This window comes from Centropristis striata, chromosome 24, assembly GCF_030273125.1.
Source record: "Centropristis striata isolate RG_2023a ecotype Rhode Island chromosome 24, C.striata_1.0, whole genome shotgun sequence".
NCBI lineage: Eukaryota > Metazoa > Chordata > Actinopteri > Perciformes > Serranidae > Centropristis > Centropristis striata.
This window is the reverse complement of record NC_081540.1, coordinates 6,905,873-6,925,080: the sequence shown is the minus strand read 5'-3', so window position 1 is coordinate 6,925,080 and position 19,208 is coordinate 6,905,873. Positions and strand designations below refer to the sequence as shown.

The window sequence follows — 19,208 nt, the reverse complement described above, 5'->3', positions numbered from 1 at the left end:
TGCACATGAAATATGTGATCTGGGGTTGATGTATTACTGCAGTGGTTTTAGTTGAATACAGTGGTCCTTTAGATAAAAATGGAAAATTTCCAGTCGTATTGATTTGGATCCAAGTGGTGTTTAGGTGTCAGAAAGTAATTATTATATGCCTGTGTCATTATGCCTTAATGGAGGATAATCACCATGTATGTGTCCATTACACACTGTATGTAACCTTTAAGTGGGACAAAATGTGGAGCTTTTGGTTGTGGAGCCTGCAGGGCTGTAATTCAGCTGACCATGACTGAATATTAGCTGCTCACCGGGGGCTCCTTCAATTTGCTGAAGCTCAAGATTTTTTAAAGCTCCTGCATATAATTTACCTACAGCACATATAAAACCTACTTGTATATCTGGGAGAGAGAGTGCAAGCATGACTGACAAGATGTTATTCACTTAGGCTTGTGTGAGGAGAGAGAGCGCCACCGCCAGAAAACTCTCAGGTGAACATACACTACTGGTCAAAATTTTTAGAACACCCCAATTTTTCCAGTTTTTTTTATTGAAATTCAAGCAGTTCAAGTCAAATGAACAGCTTGAAAGGGTACAAAGGTAAGTGGTGAACTGCCAGAGGTAAATAAAAAAGGTAAGGTTAACCAAAACTGAAAAATAATGTACATTTCAGAATTATACAAGTAGGCCTTTTTTCAGGGAACAAGAAATGGGTTAACAACTTAACTCTATGGAGTCTTGGGCTATTTTGTCCATTTTTGAATTCTTTTCATGTCTTTATAAGTCATTTTGTGTCTTTTTTTGGTCATTTTATGTCTTTTTTTTTTGTCATTTTGTGTCTTTTTTTGGTCATTTTGTGTATTTTTTTGTCATTTTGTGTCTTTTGGTGTCTTTTTTCGTCATTTTGTGTCTTTTTTGTGTCATTTTGTGTCTTTTTTTAGTCCTTTAGTCCAACATAAAATGTGATTTTGAATCTTTCTTTAACTTTCAAAACACTATCATGCTCAATAAAGAATTTTAAATGTTGCAAATGTGCATTAATTTCAGAGTACACTGAGACATTAAACTGCGTAATTTTCAATTCAATTCTGGAAAAGTTGGTGTGTTCTAAAACTTTTGACCAGTAGTGTATGTGTGTAGCGGCCCCTTGGATTTATGGATCAAACGCAGAGAGTTCCTTTATTTCTTCCTTCTGCATGCACCATAAGCACCATATCGTCACACTGTTAAAATTAGGGTTGTCACAATACTTAAATTTTCAACTAGATACCGATACTCAGGAAAATATTCGATACTCGATACCATTTTCGATACCACCAGGATAAAAACAAAGACCCCAAAATTTAACAGAAATATTTTTATTAACAAGAAAAATGCAACATGTAAAAATTAATAGAACCACAGGTTAAATACTTATAATAAAAAAACAGTTGTGCAAAAAGAAACTGCAGCTATGATAACAAACTTCAGATACTCGATACTTTTGAAAATGAGTATTGTATCCGGATACAACGTTTTAGTATCGATACTTTTTTGAGTATCGATACTTTTGACAACCCTAGTTAAAATAATCACCTAAGTCATTTTTTGCCTAAATTGTTTTTGTTTTTTTGCCTAAATCATCTCCTCATTGTCACCTATGGTAAAATCGCCTACATCCTCAGTTGATCAGATCATGTGATTTTACCCCTTTCAGATAATGGCCTATGTCCAGTGTGTGACTTACGTGGATTTATTATGCCTAAGTCAAAATAAAATGTGACTTAGGCATTTTTTTGAACATGCCTTTGTGACTTAAGCAAGATATGGTAACACTTTATTTTGAAGGTGTCTACATAAGAGTGACATGAGCGTGTCATAAACATGACATGGGATGTGACATGTCATGTCATGTTTCTGACAGGCTTGTGTGACTCTTATGTAGACACCTTCAAAATAAAGTGTTACCATATCTTCTTCTGAAGATATGGCAATAACTGCGCTTTTCAAAATAAAAGCAGAACAGACCACAAGGTGACTCTATAGGACTACAATGTCCTGTTAACACATGAAAACAAGATATTGAGGGTAATGTGAATGTGATTTATCAGACATTTACAATCTGATAATCACATTTTAGGGATTTTAGTTCATTTGCTGATAAATGTACATTTTTACCCTACTAATGGGTAAATAATTGTTTCTTGTATCTTTCTTATTTGGAAAAAGCCACTTTACCAGAGTGTACAAAAACCTATGGAGGGTATTTACATAAAATCCTCCATGTTTTTATACACATGCATGCATATGCAAAGACGATTTTATATTAATTAATCAATGTATGTTTGTTGCATTCAGGTTTAACACTTTTACACATCTAAATTCACACACATACCCACATGTGTTCAACCTAAATACAGATATGTAAATCTGCAAGCAGTTTTCCTGCTGAACTTTCCTGCAGATGCCTATCACTCACTCAGTTAAAAACTTATCTGCTCACATTGGAACAGACTGACATTTCTACCATCCCCATCAAGAAGAGAAAATTTGCATGAAACATTAATGGAGTCATACAAAGTCTGCTGGCTTTGGGGTTATAAATTCAGTCCGTTTAGTCCAAATTTAATGCAGTGGGTCCATTATTATAAGGAATAAGTCCATTTTTCCATTTTATATCTTCCACTGTACTGTAGGTGCTACTGGATTTAGCCAATTTGCAGTTTGTAGTGATTGATTTTTTTTTTAACCTGCAGCAGCCTTGAATCCCTCATCCAACCAAGTAAAGACTCTCAAAGTTCAGGGTCTCAAATATTGTACTTTTTATTTTGCCATAAACCTAGTTTGAGACACTCACTGAAAAATGATTTGCCTCCATTGAGCCATTGTGTCTAATATGTCAGAGTTGTATTCTAATATATTTTTTATTTTTGTTGGGTAATATAATAACACTTGGTGTTTTAATTTGTTGCATAAGAGAGTGCATTGTCCAAACTAGAGATATGTTTATTTGTGTCAAACTGAAGGCCGCTCTCAGGTTTCTTAGACAGGAAACTTTTCAGCAAAAGGAGGTAAGTATATTTTACATCAGCTGCTGTGAAAACACAACTCTGTCTGCTGTGGATAATGTCGTCTTTAATCAGTGTGCGAAACCAATTTCTCTCCGTTCCTGATCTTATTGGCATCGATTTTTCTGCACTCTGAATGCAGAACCGAGCTTCACTCTCCACTGTAGAACATCGATCTGATATCGAAACAGTTAATAAGAGCTTTATATCCCGTCCTCATTCTGTCGTCTAATTCTCTTCCTGTCCCCAGGTAATTTATGCTCTCAACACCAAGAACGACGAGCACGAGGAAGAAATCGAGTCTCTGAAAGAAGCCCACGAGGACGAGGTATGGACGTCAGACATCTATGATTATATAGTTCACAGTAACATGAGTATAAAGCCACTAAAAACTCCTCATTTTCATCTCCTGAGTGAGAGCTTTTCCTCGGCTGTTCAGTGTTTCAGTGACGGGCACCAAGGGGCAGCAGGCAAAATATAGGATATGATTATTGATAATTTATCTATAGGACTACAATGTCCTGTTAACACATGAAAACAAAATATTATGGGTAATGTGAATGTGATTTATCAGACATTTACAATCTGATAATCACATTTTAGGGATTTTAGTTCATTTGCTGATAAATTTGCATTTTTACCCTACTAATGGGTAAATAATTGTTTATTGTATCTTTCTTATTTGGAAAAAGCCACTTTACCAGAGTGTACAAAAACCTATGGAGGGTATTTACATAAAACCCTCCATGTTTTTATACTAAAATTTTAGTGGCCGTATTTTAGCGGTCTGCAGGGAGCAGGACAATGCTGCAGTGTGCATGCTGCACCCTTTGTTTTTGTCATAATTTGAGGGGAGACCTCTTTAAAGTTGCACAGTTCAATCAGGCTGCTTGTCTCTTTCATCTTCATTTTACATCTTCATCAGCAACACACTGGTGGGTTAGAAAGGCATGTTTTCTTTTGAAAAAATCATAAAAAAAATGGAATGAGCTATTCATCTTTGACATTCTGTTAGAAATAAATAACCATATCTATGCTTAAAATTGTGATATTTCATCAAAAACACTTTATTCTACAATTTCCTCTGAAATTAGTAATTTGCACTCACCAGATCCTTTAAAAAAATTAAACTCTACGCCTGTCAGCACAGCTGGGAAGCCATTAATGACTCTGCTGAGACCAACAGTCACGTTACAAAAAATCAGTGAAGCTTTGATTTAACTGCAGGATGTTTATGCAGAGCAGAGAGGAGGACAAGAGGTTGAAAGAAGAGTTGTAAGAGTGTAAAGATGTAAGTGTTGGTGACAGTTAAAACATGTTGCATATGTCTTCCAAATTTTTAAAGTACAGTCATGGAAAATATGATTAGACCATTGTTTTCTTCAATTTCTTGTTCATTTTAATGCCTGGTACAACTAAAGGTACATTTGTTTGGACAAATATAATGAGAACAACAAAAACAGCTCAAAAGAGTTTAATTTAAGAGCTGATATCTCGACATTTTCCATGGTTTTCTTGATAATAACCAAAATCATCATCAAGAAAACCATGGAAAATAGCTTAAAATAAACAAGAAATTGAAGAAAAACAAGGGTGGTTTAATATTTTTTTCCATGACTGTATATATCCAACTTATATTGGATCTTTCAATTTGTATCAATTTGTAACCATATATCTATATAATATTGTTCATAGACCAATAAAAAATTGATCACAAAAAAAATTTAAAAAATAGCCCTGACAAAAAAAAAAAATCACCATAACCATTTTTTTACCCTGTTTCACATATTAAGGAACTTAAAAATAATTGTCCTGGCTAAACTTTTTTAGATCAGACTTTAATATATATATATATATATATATATATATATATATATATATATATATATATAAGGCATTAAAATTGAAGAAAACAATAGGTGGTCTAATATTTTTTTCCATGACTGTTTATTGTAAAAAATTCAACTTATGCTTTTCCTTTTTTAAGTATGATTTATGGTATTATAACTGTGTTTTACTGCACAGAATACGATGCATTTCTCCCTGCTCTCGCTATGATTGTGCTGTTTCCATAAGGGTGCAGGACTTATATATTGCAGTGAAAAATGAGGCCACAGTGAGTAAAATGTGACAGCAGCCAAAATATCCTAAAACTGCTCTGGGGTTCAGACTGTTAGATGCACAGAGATCTTTTGAGTTAAGGCAGTGATGCCATTAAGATGTTATCTGCAGCAGTTTACAGGTGTAAAGCCCTGCCCTCTCTCTCATTAACTCACTTTACAGCCGTATGAAAGTGGCAGATGCAAATGGAAGCCAAATAAAAAGGAAAATCAACATAAAGCGTGTTAATAAGATGCTTCCTAACACGCCTTACTGATGATGATGGTGTTGTTGAACACATGACTCCCTATAGGTGTTCAGCTGATCTGGTGACTGAAGGCAGCAGGATATGATTCACATCATTTTCATTCTCCTCACGCTCTATTTAGAAACATCTGCATTAATTATGCGTCGCCAATCATTCATTCAGCTTTTTTTCCCCCCTTTAATATATCACGGGTATGTATGTGCTCCATCTGCAGCCTATAATTTGAGTGATTACCCATGTCATGTCATATTGCTGCTTGTTACCTTGAATAAGTCTTGATCAACTACCACCAGGCTGCAGCTGCTGCAGAAAAAAGTTGTTTTCGATTCACTAAACAGTCAATTTTCTGATCTGGCTTTGGATCAAAAAGATCTCTGACAGGTAGAGTTTATTTAAGGACAAGGTTTAAATGTGTTAATTTCATTCGTATTGCTTTCAGAGAGAAGCTTTAGTGCACTGTGGTCTAAGTTGTTAATGTAATTTGTGTTGCTTTCAAGTGTTAAATTTTCAGAGTGGGACTTTACTTCCCTGCCAAGAAACATTTGGAGACAGCAGTTGTTGCGCTGCCTCCTAGTTTTATCTATTTTGTACATTTTTCCACCCACTCTGTATGTGGGTTTGGGATCCACAACAAAATAGTTAGACTGTGAGTTTTTTCACATTATATTGTTAAACATGCTGTATACATTCTGGGGCGAATTCACAAAAGGATTGCAAGGCTTTTTAAGCTGCTAAACATCCAAATAAGGCATAAACGAACCGTGTAGTTCTCATTTTTAAACAAGGTAACAAACATATATTTGGTGCAAATGAGCTTCATTGGAAAAAAAGTCCAATTCACAAACACCAGCGATACTAGCCACACACAGAGTGAAATTATTATCGTCTTCAGAGAGTTGGTGGTAAAAATGAAGTGCATTTATAAGGTTAAATATAAGGTCAACTCTGTTTCATTTTTAAAAATACACGATAAATTAATGACAAATAAGATAAATAGATAAAAAGATTTCTGGCTCAGTCTGACTCTGGTGATGCCCAGAGCTGATGCGCTCACATATGCTCACTATATGAACGTGGACTGTGTGTGTTATCTTTTGGAACATTATGTAATATTCGTTACTGACTGATTGGCTAGTCTGATTCTGGACTTTGAAATAATCAATACAGACACTCGTTGTGCCTCGTGCGTGTGTAAAAAGGAGGCAAATTGCATCAGCTTCAAAACTTTATGGGATATTTGCACTGTAATGTAATAAACACAATATCTTTAGTTCTGGGCAGATAGCAGTTGCAAGTAGGGCTGGGCGATACGGACCAAAAGTTATATCCCGATATATTTAGGCTGGATATACGATATATATCCTGATATTTTTATCGCAAAGTGAGAGCAAATGTTCAGTCAAAGTCAAATGTGACATGTCACAAGTAGTTTTATTGAAACCGTTTATTTAAGTGAACATAAATACTGTATTTTTTTAAATCAAGGCTCCATAAAGTGCAAATTTAAATAAAAAGATATCTTATATAAAAATAGCCTATGAAATAAAATAGGCCAATCTTTTTCCGAAATAGATATATAGCATTTACAGTCATGGAAAAAAATATTAGACCACCTTGTTTTCTTCACTTTATTCCTGATATCTAGACATTTTCCATGGTTTCCTTTATAATGACTTTGGTTATAGTCAACAAAACCATGGGAAATGTCAGATATCAGCTCTTAAATTGAACTATTTTTGTTGTTATCATTATATTTGTCCAAACAAATGTACCTTTAGTTGTACCAGTCAATAAAATGAACAAGAATAGAAAAATAGAAATAGAAAAAAGGGTGTTCTAATATTTTTTTCCATGAATGTATAAATAAATAAAGAAAAAAAAAATTGAACTATATCGATATATCTTATTCCATATCACATTTAAAATATATCGCCTAGCCCTAGCTGCAAGTGATGTGCAATCCATTATTTGAGAATTCGCCCCTCGGTCATTTACGAGACTGAATTGTGACTATATTATTTCTGCAGCTTTTAAGATGTTTTTTTTTCCTTTTTTATGCCGTTCAGGTCCAACACATTGTGACCGAAACCAGAGACAAGATCATGCAGTACAAGAGTAAGATGGTGGACGAGGCGGACCTGAGGCGGCGGCTGGCCAGTCTGGAAGAATCTGTGGAGCTCCACGAACACATGAAGAGACAGGTCATTCACTGCTGCTGGGCACCGCGGGGGCTTCGTTTACTCTGGTTCCTCATGTTTGCAGAGCCTCGCTGATTCATGAATTAGAGACAAATTATTACTTCTGTCTTTATCTTAACGTCATGTTGCGTCATCTGCAGCCGACTCCAATGAAACGAATTAATTAGATCTGAATTTTAGCTGCATGGCATCTAATAATCTTGTGATATAATTTTAAGCAATGATTGCATGAAATTGCAGCTCTGCATTTCTAATGCCGTTACGTAATTTAAAATAATTGTAATGCAGATGTTGTGGTGTTTTGTTACTGTCAGGCTTTAGCAGAGTTTGAGATGTACAGACAGAGAATGGAGGATTCACAGCTCTGCACGGAGGCCCAGCACACACAGAGAGTGGTTTCTATGAGCAGAGAGGTAAGACTTTACTCACAACACACACACACACACACACACACACACACACACACACACACAGCCTGTTAAAGGACATGTTGTGTTGCACTGGGAGGATGGAGATGGATGCATTGGGATTCACTGACCCTGTTTAACTCTGATGAAACATGCATATTATCTTCACTTGTGCTCATCAGTACCAGTATGCAACTCTGGCAAAATGAAATAACACAAGGTAATAAAAAGATTTTTTATCTGCCAGTGCTGCTGCTGTTGCACTAAAATCTACCACTTTTTACATGTCTTTAATAGTTTTTGATTAGATTTTGAATTAACATTAACGATACAGGCAGACAAAATACAAACAAAATTAATAAAAAAATACAAAATCCAACAACAGCTTGTCAGTCAACATAAAAGGTCAAAGGTCAACTTCAGTGTGACATCATAATGTTCTGCAGCAACCCTTTTCTGGCCATTATTCAACACAATTACTCACAAACAGAAGGGGATATTGAGGCCATATTTCACATTTAGTTGGACGCTGAAGTGCTGACGTTAAACTAGAAGGTGCTCACTTTGAAACTGTGTTGCCAGGTTTTTTAATTTTTTAAAAAAAATTTTAAAAAGCCCTAAATCGTGACAGGCCTACATACAACCACATTTTGACATAATTAGTAAAAGTTGCATGGTTCAATCTCCTCCATGAAGATCAGCATCTTTTAGAAAACCACATACAACGTAAAAAAAAAAAAAGATGTAAAACAATTAAACATGCTCAAATACATCATGTCATATCACAGCATCATCTCCGCCTGCTTGTGTAGAGTCTGACGGCAGTGGGAACAAAGCATCTGAAGTGTATTTAGATGTGATGAGCTGCTGGCTGAATCAGTTGGTCATCAGTTCATCCACGCTGGGATTGGTGTGTGTTAGCTGCTGTTGTCTTCCTGTCTGCCGCTGCCTTCACACTGTCTACCTCCAGCCTGGAGGCTCTCCACCAACCTGCTGCTGCCATCACATCACACACAACATCCCATGTTGCATTTTTGTATATTTTCTCCACCTCATGTCTGTCAGATCTTTCGATGCAACCGCAAACAAGTTTGGTAACACTTTCTATGAAGACTACATCTATAGTGCATTATGAGCGCATTCATAGTGAATTATAATGCTCATTATAATCAATCATAATGCATTATGACTGCACTCATAAACACATATCAAGCTTCATGATGCACTATATCAACAGTTATAAATATAGCTTATAATGACTTATAAATCCAAGTGTCTTATGAGTGCTCTTGACTGGTTATAAACTACAGGGTGTATTATAAGCCTCATCAGTCAGCCTGTAGTTTATAACCAGTCAAGAGCACTCATAAGACACTTGGATTTATAAGTCATTATAAGCTATATTTATAACTGTTGATATAGTGCATCATGAAGCTTTATATGTGTTTATGAGTGCAGTCATAATGCATTATGATTGATTATAATGAGCTTCATAGAAAGTGTTACCACAAGGGTAACACTTTCTATGAAGACTACATCTATAGTGCATTATGAGCGCATTCATAGTAAATTATAATGCTCATTATAATCAATCATAATGCATTATGACTGCACTCATAAACACATATAAAGCTTCATGATGCTATATCAACAGTTATAAATATAGCTTATAATGACTTATAAATCCAAGTGTCTTATGAGTGCTCTTGACTGGTTATAAACTACAGGCTGACTGATGAGGCTTATAATACAGCCTGTAGTTTATAACCAGTCAAGAGCACTCATAAGACACTTGGATTTATAAGTCATTATAAGCTATATTTATAACTGTTGATATAGTGCATCAGGAAGCTTTATATGTGTTTATGAGTGCAGTCATAATGCATTATGATTGATTATAATGAGCATTATAATTCACTATGAATGCGCTCATAATGCACTATAGATGTAGTCTTCATAGAAAGTGTTACCACAAGTTTTCTGTTGCTTCAACGCGTCGAGAGAAGCTGCAAGCGTTTGTTCTGGCGCCGAGAGGAATGACAAGAGACGCAGTGAGCGTTTAGCTTGGCGCAGGTTGAGACCGGAGCAAGCAACAAAAAAAATTGACATGAAAAGATCCAAAGAGAATAGAACATGTCTCGTGGTTTCAATAGGTGGAGGAGATGCGTCGGGATTTTGAGGAGAAGCTGCGGTCGTTCAGCCAGGCTCAGGCCCAGTTTGAGGTGGAGAAACGGCGAGCGCTGGAGGAGCTGAGGGCCACCCACCGCCACGAGGTGGAGGAACTCCTCAACAACCAGCAGAACCAGAGCGCCTCCTCCACCGAAGACCAGGAGAAACTGGCCGAGCTGCATAGACAAGAGGTGGGCTACGAGTGAGAGAGGGAGGGAGCTAGGTGGAAGGCATGAAGCATGTTACCTTTGGGCTTCTGTGGAGAGTTTACACAGCAAGTTACTTGATGGGGTAATTGCTGTTCTGAAGGCTTAAGGAAAACTATAGGTTGTTGTTGAAGTTGGCTGATGAGTGTAATATAAACCTGCAGTGGTTATAATCTGGTCATTGACCTTTGTTGCATGTCATCCCCTTTTTTTATTCCCATTTTTCCTCTCCTTTCAACTGTTAACTATCAAATATAACCGCTTTACTAAAGAATTACCCTTTAAAAACAACAGAATCACAATATATTTGCAGTTGGCCGTTTCAATTCCAGAGTTTTCTGAATGTGTTGTGGGAGTCCGAACACAAAGACTCGCTCTTTATTTGATCCGTTTTCTCTCTGTGTAGGTGGAGGCGCTGATGGAGAGGGTGGAGGAGATAACGAAGGATAAGGTGCGTCTGGTGGAGGAGTACGAGGCCAAGCTGGGCAAGGCTCAGGAGTATTATGAGAGGGAGCTGGAGGCCATGAGGAGAACACATCAGCTGACCACGGAGAACCTGCTGGCCTGGAAAAGAACCGAGGTAAAACAACAAGAAAATAGGCCTCAAATACCTTTCCTTAACCCTCTGGGCTCACTTTAACTTGGGCTGACAAAAAAAACATGATAAAAACTTTACAGCCAACAAGTGGCCATAAAGTTGAGTAGAGTTTTTACATTTTTAATCTGAAACTACACAAAAACTAAATATGCATTAAAATCAATTTTGTCACTGATCTTTGACATATCCCAGGCTGTGATAAAAACCGATAATAAAAAGTCCAAACATATTTATTATGTGGAAAATACCTACATTTTTGTGTGTTTTTTCTTCGGAAAAACAGTGACATTATGTAATCAAACTAGCATTTAAAGGGTTAAAATCCTCAAAATATTTGACTGTGTGGTAGTTTCGAGCAGGGCAGAAGTTGTTTAAGAGGTTTATGCAGAAAAAAAGTTGAAAAAAATATTAATCTGTAAAGTTTTTATAGCATTTTTTGGAGGTGGACCTTTTCAGCCTGAAAGGTCTGAAAGGGTAGTACGTTTGTACACAGTGTATTATAAACCTGTTAGTAAAATTAAAAATTTGAGTTTCAAAATATATCAAGAAAAAAACCTTCTTCCAAAAATCATGCCATTTGCAGTATCACAGCCAAAATTACTGCAAAAACAGAACTGAAAAATGACAAATATGGCTGAAAATGTTCATAGTGGTCCTGGAGGGTTTAATAGTAAACTTCCAGAGTGGATGACTAGTAGACAGCTAACAACGGGAAAATGCATAATTACAAATTCTCCAAAAGACACGCCACGGTCCAGTGTTAATGTGAAATGAGTGATTTTGCATTAGGTTATTGCTGCAATTTTTTTGTAAATAAATTGCCCCAATTACCCATTTTATTATAGCCAGAAAGTGTAAACTCAGGAATTATTGTAAGATCTTTTAAACATTTCCTGAAGCAGCAGTACACAGCGGAAAGTTGCCTAAAATAGTAATATTAGATCAAAACACTTTAATCTACATGTCTTTTATGAACCAAAAATAACCTGTTTACACTTACCACGTCCTGTAAAAAGCATTCTGTGTTTCTCAGTGCAACTAAAAACAATGAATGACTCAGCTGGAATACAAAGTCACGTAACAAAAATACAGTTAAATTTGGCTGTTTACACAGAGCAGAGTGGAAAGGACAAGAGATGTTGAAGTAGAGGTTGGATGTTACAGTAACTGTGTTAAACAGCACAAAATACATTTTTGAGTTCTCCCTACTTCTAGGATTGATTATGATGTTTCCATAGAGGAGCAGGTGATTTATAATCAGTGAAAAACAAGGCCAGAGTGAGTCAAATCTGACAGGAACAAAAAAAAACACAGAGGGTTAATTCAACAGGTGCAAGTACAGTTTGATGGCCTGGAAGCTGCATTAATTTGGCTAATGTTTGGTCTCTTGGGGCAGCAGAACAAGATGAAAATGTGACATGTCTTATTATCTATTACCTCTGGCAGAGGTGTTAGCAAACATTTTCCTGTTTTTACACAAACAGAGCATCATTATTATTCATGTTTGTCTCCATCTGATGGATTTCACTCCACTTGTTGCTCTGTTTTGGTCCTACCGACTCCTAAAGGGGAAATATATTACTGTCTATGTCTTGAGCTGCTAAACGCCCCGATAACTGTCTGCCGGTTGGTGATGGACAGGTAGCATCCAGGGGATTTATCAGGGCATTTTCCCAGCCAACTGCCAGGTGCCGGAGATGTCTTCATGTCTCTGAGTGATGGATGTGATTCTCTGCTCGTGTGAAGGTTGAGCTGCGTAAAGAGTTCCAGGCTCAGGAAGCGGCGCTGCAGCGCTCGCTGTCCAAGCTGAGGAGCGAGCTTCAGAAAGCGCAGGAGGAGGCCCGAGAGAACCGAGACAAGACCAACAGGCTGCAGACATCGCTGGCCAACGCCGAGGGAACCATCAAGGTGGGGAGTGATTAGGGTCGCAAAGGGGTGGGAAATAGGGGTGTGCCATATCGTATCGTTCACAATAATATTGGTATATTTTTTTTATGGTTAAAGAAAATGCATATCATGATATTGGCAACATTCCTACTTCTTGATGTGGTGGTTAAAGTTGTTTTACTCACAAAAAGCTACTTACTCCCTGTCGCTAAACACATGCAGCTTTCAAAATAAGAGCACAGTGTGTTAAGAGAATCCACCACAGAATTTACAAGAAGACTGTCAAAATAAGATGCCTTAAATAAAACATACAAGAACCTTTATATTCTTTTACAAAATGTCATTAAAATATGCCCCCGGAACCCCTAAATGGTTATTTTTATTATTTTCTCATACTCAAGAGTCAAGAGTAAATTTTTTCTATTTTGCAAGTGTTGAGATTTGCACTTCAAACTACATTTTAGATTTTTATTTATTTATACAGACTAAAAAAAAAAAATCACATTTTCTATATCTTTTAGGTATTTCCTAATATCATCAAGAATATCGTTATCACAAAAAATGCCTGCAATATCGTGATATTCTTTTAGGGCCATATCGCCCAGCCCTAGTGGGAAATATAGTTGTTGTTTTTCGGCAAATCGTACTGCCAGTCAAACATTTGCAGCATTAGTTTAAACACGACACAAAAAAAAGCACAAAAAGTCCTGCATGTAAATGACAATATATTGAGTCCAGAAAAAAAACATCATGTCCATTTTTATATATGGAAGTCGATATAGTAATTATCGTGACAATCCTAGAACCCACCCAATCAAAAATACCAAAAAAAGTCCCATTCAAAGTGTAACTGTTGAACTGAGCATGTGATGGAGGAATGCACAGTGCATTTAGAGGCGTGGCCTCAGTAGGGGGCGTGGCCTCAGCAGCCCTGCAGTAACCAGTGTGCTATGTGCATGTGATTTAAGGAATAGCAGAGATATTTAAATGTACTTGCATGAAATCTGGTTGTTGTAGTCAAGATTATGCTTAAATATATTTTCCCCAACTATATTAAAGTTCCTTGTTTAGGGCCAACCTTTGATTTTGTAAATTCCCTTTTTATTCCTGTTAATTCTCATGGGAAGTTTCCAACTTACAACCCTAGTATCAATGGACAAGAAGCACTTGTTTTTAGACATGCTGCATGTAAATAAAAAACCTTTCTTCTTGTATTTACAGTACTCCAAACAAAGCTCAAATACAGTCTTTTTCTTCGGGTTAAATGTGGGTGGGAAAGTGAGCTAAATCAGATCAAAAACAGTTGCAGAAAACAAAGGCAAAAGCGAAAGCCTTGGGGATAAAAACGGTTTTCAAGAATCCCAGCGTGGTGGGAGATCTAATGTGGTGCTCACTGATGGTCCTGCAGGCAAATATACTCTGAATAGTCTGAATAGTTGAATAGTTGGGTAGGTTTATGTGGCTTCAGGCTGCCGTGGGAGAGATATGACTGTGTTTTAAAATCCTGAATGTGGGGTTGCTGAGGTGTAATTGGGAGCACTGTGTCTGTGTCGGCTGCAGAACCTGCACAAACAGCTGGAAGAGGCCATCCAGGACGGAGAGATCTGGGTGATGCAGCTGAAGGACACTGAGTATGAACTGGAGGGCAGCAGGGAACGAGTTCAACAGCAGGCCACTGAAATCCTCCATAAAGCCAGTAAGATGTTCCTCCACCTGTTGTCATTCACTACTGTTTTATACACTGCTGAACACAGATGCTTTACACATCTGTTGCAGAGAAAATCAACTATTTATCAGCGTGGGGATTATTCTCTTATTATGATGATTTATTTTTTAGTCACCACCTCATTATTGAGATTCAGGAAACTAAAATTAAAAAAATTAAATTTAGAAAGAAGTCCCCTGTAGCTGTAATATTGAACTGTTTACTTGCAGGTCAATCATCATCTGACTCACCTGGTTTGTTTGTGTTAGCACAAGGTTTTCGCTCTCTTTGAATTTAGTTTGTCTGCTTCCCAGAGAAGGTGTCACAAATGTTTTCAAGGTACACAAATAAAACACACACAGAGACTCCAGCTGTGGACCCAAAGACCAGTATCAAGGAACTATGTTTCTGTAGGGATAACTACCTATCCATAGTCAGTGTGTTACATACAGTATGTGGTCAGCACACCAGCTGTTAAGACAGTAGCAAAACATATTTTAGAATATTTTTTTAACACTTTACCTTGCCGCCAGATAGCTCTTTTTGTTGCTGAACTGAAGCTGTTATCTATACTTTCTTCAAGGGTACTCCATTGACAAAAATAGTAATTCAACTCCACAGTTGTTGGAGTGTTACTGTGTGGCCTTGGCGAGTCTGAACCTACCATTTAGTACACCAAATCCACACGACAACACAAAAGAACTAACCGATCAATGCGGCAGTAGAGCAGCAACTCCCGTGTTCTGCAAGGTGAAAGTGATGTTTTTGTTAAAGGACAAAGATAACGACTTCAGTTTTTTTGTCTTTTTTAGCTTAGAAGCTTAGACGTGCATTACCGAAACATCCCAATTTTATTTCTGGTGTCTCTCAGTCTCATTATGTTCCACTTGGGAGCTTCTGCGGAGTCAAGTGTGCCCCCTAGTGGTCAAATTTGGTATATGGGTCGGATCTGGTGTTTGGAGTTTTGCCCTTCACATCCTGAAGATCTAACATGGAACGTTTTTTTGCCATAAATGACCAGAATAAGAACCGCCTCCAAAAAGCCTCATGTGAACTGATTTGTTAGGGAAGAAGAAGTTTAAAAGCTCTGGATTAAACCTTTTATACTTCATGTAAACTCTCTTGTGGCTGTTTCTGTCTTTCTGGAGCGTCTCCTCTCTTCCAGCCCACTCAGTTTCACTCATAAATGCACCACACTGCTTTTTCTTCCCACTTCATCAGCTCTCTAGCAGTGTTTTCAGCGGCCTGTCTTTCTTACAGGAACTTTTGAATAGCGGATACTTTGGTGGAGATTAAGTGAAAGCTCGCCTTCTGTTCAACGGCTCCAGCTGCACTTAATGTTGGCGAAACTGTTGCCTCAGCAGTAAAAGGAACAATAACGCCAAATTCTCAGATCAGTTTTAAAGGCTGCCTGCGGTGGTGATTTCATTCTGAGTGTTTGGAACTTTTCTGATTGCTGACTGTGCGTCTCTTTGAGGGATTGTGATTTGATTTCCTCAGGTCAGATCGGCTCCTTGCAGGCCACCCAGATGTCCCACGAGGCGACCATCAGGAACCTGGACCAGGAGCAGAGCCGGCTGAAGGAGAAGATCAGCCGGCTGGAGGAGGAGAGGGAGGCTCTGCTCAACCAGAGCCAGGCCTCCAACGAACAGCACAAACAACAAGTGATCAAGCTAGAACAGGTGTTCTAAACCTTTCATGAATCTCATTGCAGTCTGCAGAGAGAAAGAGAGAACAGGTCATTAATCTTAGATCCCTTTCTTCTCCTCAGTCTCTGCGTGAGGAGCACCAGGGGTACGAGAAGGAGCTCTGCAGGCTGAGAGCACACTACGAGGAGGAGATGCATCGCTTCAAGGAGGCGCAGGTCAGAGCGCTGGAGGAGCTGGAGGGGAAACACCAGTCCATGAGGGAGGAGGCGCAGCAGGAGAAAGAGGAGGAGAAGAAAGTGCTCATCAATGTGAGTCCAATGTCAGGTTCATGGTTTTAATTTTATTGAGTTTTTCCACTTTTATAAGACAAGAGTGAGCGAGAAATACTACTTTTTCAGTGCTTGCTATCCCACAACTGAAAAACATGGTCAAATCTGCATTACCTGTAGTACACTTTATATAAGCTATCATATTAAAAAAAGGCCTAAAAACCTTTCTTTTTAAAAAGGCCTTTTATTAAATGTATCGTTGTGCTTTGGCTTTTTAACCTGTTTTTAATCTTGTTGTACTCTGTAGCACCTTGGGATTGCTTTTAACAATGAAAAGTGCTTTACAAATAAAATGTATTATCATTATTATTATAATTATTATTATATAGGAGATTAATTAGCTTATGGTTTTTAAAAGAGGTGTTTAATGTCTGTTGTCATCAGTGGAGATTGTTTCACGTATTCTAAATATATTATTGTAATACTTTTATTATTAGGTTGTCAAGGGAGGGCTAATTTTAACCCCTTAATATACTTTTATGTGGTTTAATTTAGGGCTGGGCGATGTGGACCAAAGTCATATCCTGATATATTTAGGCTGAATATCGATATACGTCCCGATATTTTTATCACAAAGTGAGAGCAAATGTTCAGTCAAAGTCAAAGCCAAATATGACACGTCACAAGTAGTTTTATTAAAACCATTTATTTAAGTGAGTCCCTTTAAAAAAAAAAAAAAAAAAAAAGCAAAGCTCCATAAAGGGCACATTTAAATAACAAAAAAATCTTAAATAAAAATAGCCTATGAAATAAAAAAACATTACAGAAGAACTAAATATGACAAACCCTAGTAAGGGCAGCATTTATATATAAAGAAAGAAAATTCACATTTGAAAATATATCGATATATCTTTCACATCGATATATCGCCCAGCCCTAGTTTAGTTTATAAATACAATATTTTCCTCTAAAATGTAGCATAGCAATGTAGTATAAAGTAACATAATATGATAATACTCAAGTAAAGTACACGTACCGCAAAATTTTACTTCAATGCAGCACTAAATTGACTTATTGTCATATTTTATGATATCACTCTTAAAATCCAAAGAATAAGGCAAGAATAATGGTGTTTCTTTGCTTTTTTCCCTCCCCTGTGGCTTGAGATGGTGCATGCATACATCAAATCTACAGATTGGTTTGAATAAATGTTTCAGAGGTGACAAAGTAATTTATTCTTGCAGAAGGAAACACTGTTTGTTACCATATGGATGAAGCTTATATTTACACATTGTTTCTGTCAAACCGGCTGTCAAGGAATCAAAAGCTCAGCAAGAGTTGCTCTCTTGAGGTTGGACTATTTTAAGACATTTATGTTAACATGAAGCAGGAAAAACTGTTTGTTTACTCCTTTATGAAAGTATATATACATCCTGATATAGTTACATATATTGACCCCACAGTGGTAAAACGACTAAAGTTAGCAATTTCCCTACAAAAACAGTAATTAAATCCAACTCTTGAGTGTTGCTCTGAGGGTTTTGTATCTCTGTTTTCAGTGCAGCACAATCAGCAATTAATTTTCCTGCTCGGAGCAAACGGCCTCCGTCGTTTAAGAAATATGTATCCCTGAGAAATGCTCCCTCAACTGATTGCACACGTTTAATTAGGTCAACATTAAGACTAAGACGTGAACACAACATCAATCCGCTCTGTGTTTCCCTCTGCGGCTTTCTTCCTGTCACGTCTTTTTTTCTTTTTCCCTTCTCTCATTCTCTCTCCTCTCTGTCTCTGAGTTCAAAGGGGCGACACCAAGCGAATACAAATGGCCTTCTCGCCAAAGAAGCAACAACAGCTGATCAAATTACACTTTAAATTCATTTACTCTGATTCATTTACCGCAACAGCATTACATTACCGACGACAAATGGCTGTAAGCAGCGAGGAGGGCTGTGCTGTTTGTTTGTAGGGTTGCAAAATTCCAGGAATTTTCAAGATTGGAAACTTTCCATGGGAATTAACGGGAATTAATGGGAATAAATGGGAATTAACAGGGAATTTATATAAATGAAGGTCGGCCCTAAACAAGGAACTTAAATCTAGTTGGGGGAAATATATGTTAGCATCATCTTGACTAAAGCAACCAGATTTCATGCATGTAAACTTGAATATATGCGATTCCTCAATCACATGCACATAGCACACTGCTGTTTTTATTTGTAGTCACAAGCAGCTTTGTTATGTGATTATTTGACAATTTTTTTTTCGATGAGAGCCTTTACGTCATCATTACACCCTTGCTGTCCACGAGACATTTTTCAAGCCTGCTACTACCATACCTGGTGTTGATTCTCCAATTTCTGCCCAAATTCTACCCAGAATGCACTGTGTTTTGGTTAGCTTCCTTCCTCTGGTTCGGAAACAAGACCCCTGATTTTTAGCGGACCTGAGTTTGTTTGAGCGTTCATACCAGCAAAAACCGAACAGACTGTATGATAAAATGCACCAGAGTTCATATCAAGTGGACCTTTACAATAATAATAATAACAACAACTGATAATAATAACAATAACTGAGACTGTCAGAGAGTTATTCATTTAACTATATCTTCATTATAGAGGTTGTAGTTTGCAGTAGTTTTGAACTGGAACACATTATATTAAGAGGTTTTTCTAATTATTTGAGCACCCAATTTCCATTAATAATGCCAGAAT

At 37.2% G+C, this 19,208-nt stretch overlaps 1 protein-coding gene across 1 annotated transcript in view; it reads left to right on the top strand.

Annotated features, from left to right (window-relative positions):
• Window positions 1-19,208, top strand: part of LOC131962987 (protein FAM184A-like) — an 84,518-nt gene that overhangs the window by 15,296 nt on the left and 50,014 nt on the right. Inside the window, exons 2-10 of the mRNA XM_059328112.1 lie at window positions 3,289-3,366; window positions 7,473-7,607; window positions 7,919-8,017; window positions 10,165-10,371; window positions 10,793-10,966; window positions 12,731-12,892; window positions 14,432-14,567; window positions 16,077-16,258; window positions 16,348-16,533. Coding sequence (XP_059184095.1) covers window positions 3,289-3,366; window positions 7,473-7,607; window positions 7,919-8,017; window positions 10,165-10,371; window positions 10,793-10,966; window positions 12,731-12,892; window positions 14,432-14,567; window positions 16,077-16,258; window positions 16,348-16,533 — 1,359 coding nt within the window. The remainder of the gene's footprint in view (window positions 1-3,288; window positions 3,367-7,472; window positions 7,608-7,918; window positions 8,018-10,164; window positions 10,372-10,792; window positions 10,967-12,730; window positions 12,893-14,431; window positions 14,568-16,076; window positions 16,259-16,347; window positions 16,534-19,208) is intronic.